Genomic DNA, 6,000 nt, shown 5'->3' on the forward strand with positions numbered 1-6,000 from the left:
ATCCCACACTCCAAATAATGCTTTTAGCATAAATCTTTGACTGACATATGCTGGTAAATATACTACCCATCCCACCTCCCACTACAGCTTCAAATTTTACCATTTACTATTGAACATTACCAATAAAATCGCCAAAACAATCAAGGAAAATATATAATATTATAACATTTAATAAACAGCTTTTAAATTCACTATTCCTCTTCAATCCGGAAAATGTTACCCACAGTAATCCTTTCTGCCCTTAGATGTCCTATATTTGAGAGTCCAGACCATCCTGGATCCATCCTATCCTGTATGAACTTGCCTCCTTGCCACTTTGCTTTCTCTATCAGTATGCTTAAACTATGGCCTTCTACCACTTTTTTTCCTCTACTCTCCAGTTTCACTCAATGGAAACAACAAGAGATGGATACCAGGCATAACTTAGGTACTTTCACTGCTTGTATTTAAAAAGTAAATTCAAATATTTCAGAATTGCATTAGGATCTGTCTTTTTATGCCTGCCTAGAGTTCCACTTTAATATGACATTTTATTGTATATGACATATGGAGGATCATAAAGGTAACCCAATTCTGTAAAAATGATTTGGCACCGGCTAAAAAGCCAATTACCATTAAACCCAGATTACATTAAACCTAGCTTCATCTGCCTGAGCTGGATGCCAAATAAATTTACTCTTTGCTAGAAATCTATTGGCAGGTTAAAGAGACTCTTTATGGCAAATAAAGATTGTTATAAACTAATTATCAAGTAAATGTTAAAATTCAATTTTTCTACGTTTCTTGGCAACCTAATTTTCATAAAAATCAGCTACACTTTGTGGCAGTTGTTTCAACTGGGACCTGTAGTGTCCTACTGTTAAATCTGACCAGTAAGCTAAGTACAGGGTAGACATTAGATTTAATAAAAACATTAACTCTTACAGTTACCTATTAATTATTAGAGCTTTTTAAATCAATTGATTGATATATTTAGTGCACATAATATCATAAAGGTCTGTTCTTTAGTTGGCTGAGCTCCTGGCTTAACAAATTTTCAAACGGAGTTTAAAATTACATTGACATTTAAAAAGTATATGTAAAGTTTGTATTTACATTTGCTTAATAATGACTGATAATTGGATCAGCAGTGCTGGACAGTTGTGTATCGTCATATATATTGCTACAACAAAAATGGTTGGTTTAGTCATACCTATCAATAAATAGTCTCACTGAGCTATGAACTCACAAGGATCAGAGGGAAGCTTTGTTACCAGTATCACATAACAATACACAAGGTGAGCCTATTCACACAAAAAGCATAACAGAGAATTGTTGTTTACATGACTACTCCTAAACTAATACCTAAATTATCACTGGCAGATTTCACAATCTTTTCTAGAAGCTTAACAACCTTGACATTGTTAGTTCTGGCAAATAGACAACATTTTAAGTCATTATTCACATACTCTGATGGTTAAGTTTTAACAGTACAGTACACTTAATGAGAGATCATTTATTTAATAAGAAAACAGGATGATCGAACACAAAGACAGTTATGTTTTAATGCAAATGTATTTTCTAGAAACATGTTTTAGCTCAGAGAAATTGATAATTAAATAAATGATTAGGGTACATTATATTTTCATCTACTATCAAATAGACCTGAGGGCTAACTATACAATGTATACTCCCTAGACCAGCTGCCTCTTACCTCAGACAATTGGTTAGATGTTATGACACACATCATACACTTTATTTGCAGTACATTTTTAGGCGGACAGCAGACTGTAGCTGGAATTGGTTATGTTCAATTAGGAACATCCTGTACACAGCCAAGTGTTTCCCATGGCTGCCCTGCCAATTTAAGCCATAGACAAAATCTTGATCTATGAGATGCCAGGAATTTAGTTCCTTCCTATTACAACACTGTCATTACTACTGGCCAACTTGCACACAGTGTTGGCCTGGTCTGAAGTATCTAATTTTATACTCATATTGCACATTCCTAAATGTTTTTTCGCGCTTCCTAAAATCTGGTAATTGCTGATGTTTAGCAAATTTTATATTGTTACAATTATTTTTTAGACTTTCTTTGAACATGTCCACTCCTGTGGCTCTTGGCAACAAACACAGAAGTGCAAAGCAGTAATTAAGAAAAGACAGAAAGATTCATAGTTATACGTCTGGACATCTGTAAAGAGGATAATTTTACAGTAGTCTTATATGGCTGGTTTTAGCAGCCAAAAACAGCTGTGAAAGCCTGATTTACAATCTGTGATAAGTAGTTGTTAACAAAGTAAAAAAGAGACACATGTCCAAACATGACTTTAGATTGGTGTAGAATTATTAATAATAACTAAAATTATATCAATACCACTTACTGTATGTAGTCAGCTAAAAGCATCAAATCTTTATTTACATATTGTGTTACATTGAATAAAACCATCATACAGTTAGGTCCATAAATATTTGAACAGAGACAATTTTTTTCTAATTTTGGTTCTGTACATTACCACGATTAATTTTAAATGAAACAACTCAGATGCAGTTGAGCTGCAGACTTTCAGCTTTAATTCAGTGGGTTGAACAAAACGATTGCCTAAAAATGTGAGGAACTAAAGCCTTTTTTTACACAATCACTTTATTTCAGGGGCAAAAGTAATTGGACAATTGACTCAAAGGCTATTTCATGGGCTGGTGTGGGCAGTTCCTTTGTTATGTCATTATCAATTAGGCAGATAAAAGGCCTGGAGTATATTTGAGGAGGGGGGGGGGGTGCTTGTATGTGGAAGATTTTGCTGTGAACAGACAACATGGGGTTAAAGGTGCTCACCATGCAGGTGAAACAAGCTATCCTTAAGCTGCAAAAACAGAAAAAAAACATCCAAGAAATTGCTTTAATACTAGGAGTGGCAAAATCTACAGTTTGGTCCATCATGAGAAAGAAACAAAGCACTGGTGAACTCAGCAACGCCATAAGACTTGGGCGTCCATAGAAGACAACAGTGGTGGATGATGGCAGAATCATTTCCATGGTGAGGAGAAACCCCTTCACAACAGCCAACCAAGTGAACAACACTCTCCAGGAAGTAGGCGTATCGATATCCAAGTCTACCATAAAGAGAAGACTGCATGAAAGTAAATACAGAGGGTGCACTGCAAGGTGCAAGCCACTCATAAACCTCAAGAATAGAAAGGCCAGATTGGACTTTGCTCAAAAACATCTAAAAAAGCCAGCACAGTTCTGGAAAAACATTATTTGGACAGATGAAACCAAGATCAACCTTAACCAGAATGATGGCAAGAAAAAAGTTTGAAAAAGGCGTGGAACAGCTCATGATCCAAAGTATACCACATCATCTGTAAAACATGGTGGAGGCAGTGTGATGGCTTGGGATGCATGGCTGCCATGGCACTGGGACCCTAGTGTTTATCCATGATGTGACACAGGACAGAAGCAGCCGATTAAATTCTGAGGTGTTCAGAGACATACTGTCTGCTCAAATCCAGGTAAATGGCGTCACATTGATTGGGAGGCGTTTCATAATACAGATGGACAATGACCTAAAACACAGCCAAAGCAACCCAGGATTTTATCAAAGCAAAGAAGTGGAATATTCTTGAATGACCAAGTCAGTCACCTGATCTGAGCTCAACTGAGCATGCATTTCACTTGTTGAAGACTAAACTTTGGACAGAGAGGCCTACAAACAAACAGTAACTTCCTCTTAAGAGGAAACCCAGCATCTGGTGATATCCATGAGTTCAGGAACACAGGCTGTCATTGTCAGCAAAGGGTTTTCAACCAAGTATTGGATAGAAATGAACATTTTTTTCAGCTTTTTAATTTGTCCAATTACTTTTGAGACCCTGAAATGAAGTGATTGTGTTAAAAAAAGGCTTTCGTTCCCCACATTTTTATGCAATCTTTTTGTCCAACCCACTGAATTAAAGCTGAAAGTCTTTTTTGTTATCAAATTGTTACTTAAATAAAACAATAAAAATGAAAGGTTCATATCTCCCCCTTGTCTTTGTTTTCTGACACAGGTTGTAAAATCTTCACTCATTAACATTTCTCTAATATCCATATTGCATTTATTGATAATAAGAACTTGGTAAAGCATGTATGTGAAGGTTTAAAGTATTGTACTTTCTAATTACAGGGCTTTATGAAAAACATTTTCCTTTGGGGAAATCTTTTTTTACAGTTCTCCTCTGAAGAAGAAGGTTGGACTCCAGGGAATCCATCCCTGATGGCTGGGTTGTTAACAGAGACAATGCTAAGGCATTTTAGGTGCCAGATTTTGTAGCTTGAACAGTATATATGTCACGAGAACTATCAAAAGAAAAGAGACAAAGTGACTAAAGTCCCACAAAGGATTTATCTGCCAAAGTGATGATCTTTATCTTGGGACAAAGGTAAGTTGCTGCTATTTAATATATTAAAAAAAGAGTGCAACCTTCACAGCATGTGGTACATCACTTTTTAAACAGGATGTGATTTCTTAAACAGCAGGGGGAATTAGATACACTGTTGCCATTAGACAAGGTCATTATACTTGGAAAATTATTTGTTTCCAAACTTAAAATATTACCATTAAATTATGTTATGCCACATCTGCTGGTGACACCCAGTTTTGCATCCCAACCATCTGAATTTAGTTTGAATAGTTTCTTAAGCAGCAGTGGAAGTCGTCTGTATGCCTCAGGGGAAGTAGGTTGAATGAAATATCTAACCATGCCTGTAACTCATTTTATTCTGTAGAAACACTCACTGATCAACATACACTTGTATCCTGTTTCTCAAATTCACTGGGGTACTGATCTATTATTTTTTGCGCTGCCTGCATTGATGTAAAAGGCTAAAGCATAGTAGTTAGTAAATGTATAAATGCATTTTTTTTATAAAAATATTACATGCTTTTAGAACAGTGACATTTTTTCCATAAATCGCAGTCCAAAGCCTAACATACAATGTAATAAAACAACAAACTAGTTAGACCAGGCAAAGATTACGGACTGACTGACATGTAAGAGCATCTCATCTTTATAAGTAAAAATAATTATTATAATTATTTTTCAATACAAATTGTAAAGAAATATATACTACTATTAATGATAATAATACCAATACCATATTTGTTTTTTTATTACAAAAAGAAGATTCTGGTATTATAAATAATGTAATTATTCATTAATCTAGCATTTAAAAATAGAGTAGAAAGTTACTATTGATGTAAAGACAAAAGTACCAATAATAATTGCAGAGGTATTAATAAAAATGACCTTTTTGTAATAAAACAAATTGTAATATAACTCTGCCATTTATTATTATTCACCAACCACTATGAATAATACCAATCAACAGCAACAATAGTATTAACTATAATTTAAAAATACAATTGTTTTTTGTGTATTTTATTATTCTATATCATAGAACAATGTAAAAAACATGTTTCTTACGGTTCAGAGTTGCTTGGTTCTCCCCCATGGAAGACAGCAAGAAGCAGGCACAGTCCCAGCATGGAGCTCCACATCCTGCAGTCCAGATATCTTGGTCAGGAGGAAAAGCACTGCAGAGACAAGGCTTTATAAAGGTCCATCTGTGTACAACCCCTTTGGCAATGACACAGGAGTTACACACTCCAAAAACAGTGACCCTTGCACAAGGCTGCTCTGTAAATGATGCAGTGTGTTTGCCTTGCTTTCTGTTTACAGAACTGTTTTTTGGAATCAGGTCATTTTGCTAAATTTGTGTAACCTCCTGTGCAGCTACACAAAACGAAATCTGGATTGTGTTGGGAATTACAATGAATAGTGAATGCCTACTGCTGTCACAGTGGGATCTAAAGCTGATGTGACATTTTATAAAGAAAACCCATGAGAAACAGTTTTAGGTTACAATCTGGCATAGAGATCCTAGGATTGTATTATTTACCTGGCACAGAAACAGGGGACACAAAGGTCTCCAGTGTGTTTTACAGCCGCCACCCCCCACCCCTCTCTTTCCGAGCTAAG

General features: G+C 35.5%; 1 protein-coding gene across 1 annotated transcript in view; it reads right to left on the bottom strand.

Annotated features, from left to right (window-relative positions):
- Positions 1-5,573, bottom strand: part of LOC140339240 (alpha-2-macroglobulin-like) — a 45,534-nt gene extending 39,961 nt beyond the window's left edge. The window contains exon 1 of the mRNA XM_072423832.1: positions 5,446-5,573. Coding sequence (XP_072279933.1) covers positions 5,446-5,519 — 74 coding nt within the window. The 5' untranslated portion in view covers positions 5,520-5,573. The remainder of the gene's footprint in view (positions 1-5,445) is intronic.
- Positions 5,574-6,000: the final 427 nt, after the last annotated feature.

This window comes from Pyxicephalus adspersus, chromosome 10, assembly GCF_032062135.1.
Source record: "Pyxicephalus adspersus chromosome 10, UCB_Pads_2.0, whole genome shotgun sequence".
In the NCBI taxonomy this organism is placed as follows: domain Eukaryota; kingdom Metazoa; phylum Chordata; class Amphibia; order Anura; family Pyxicephalidae; genus Pyxicephalus; species Pyxicephalus adspersus.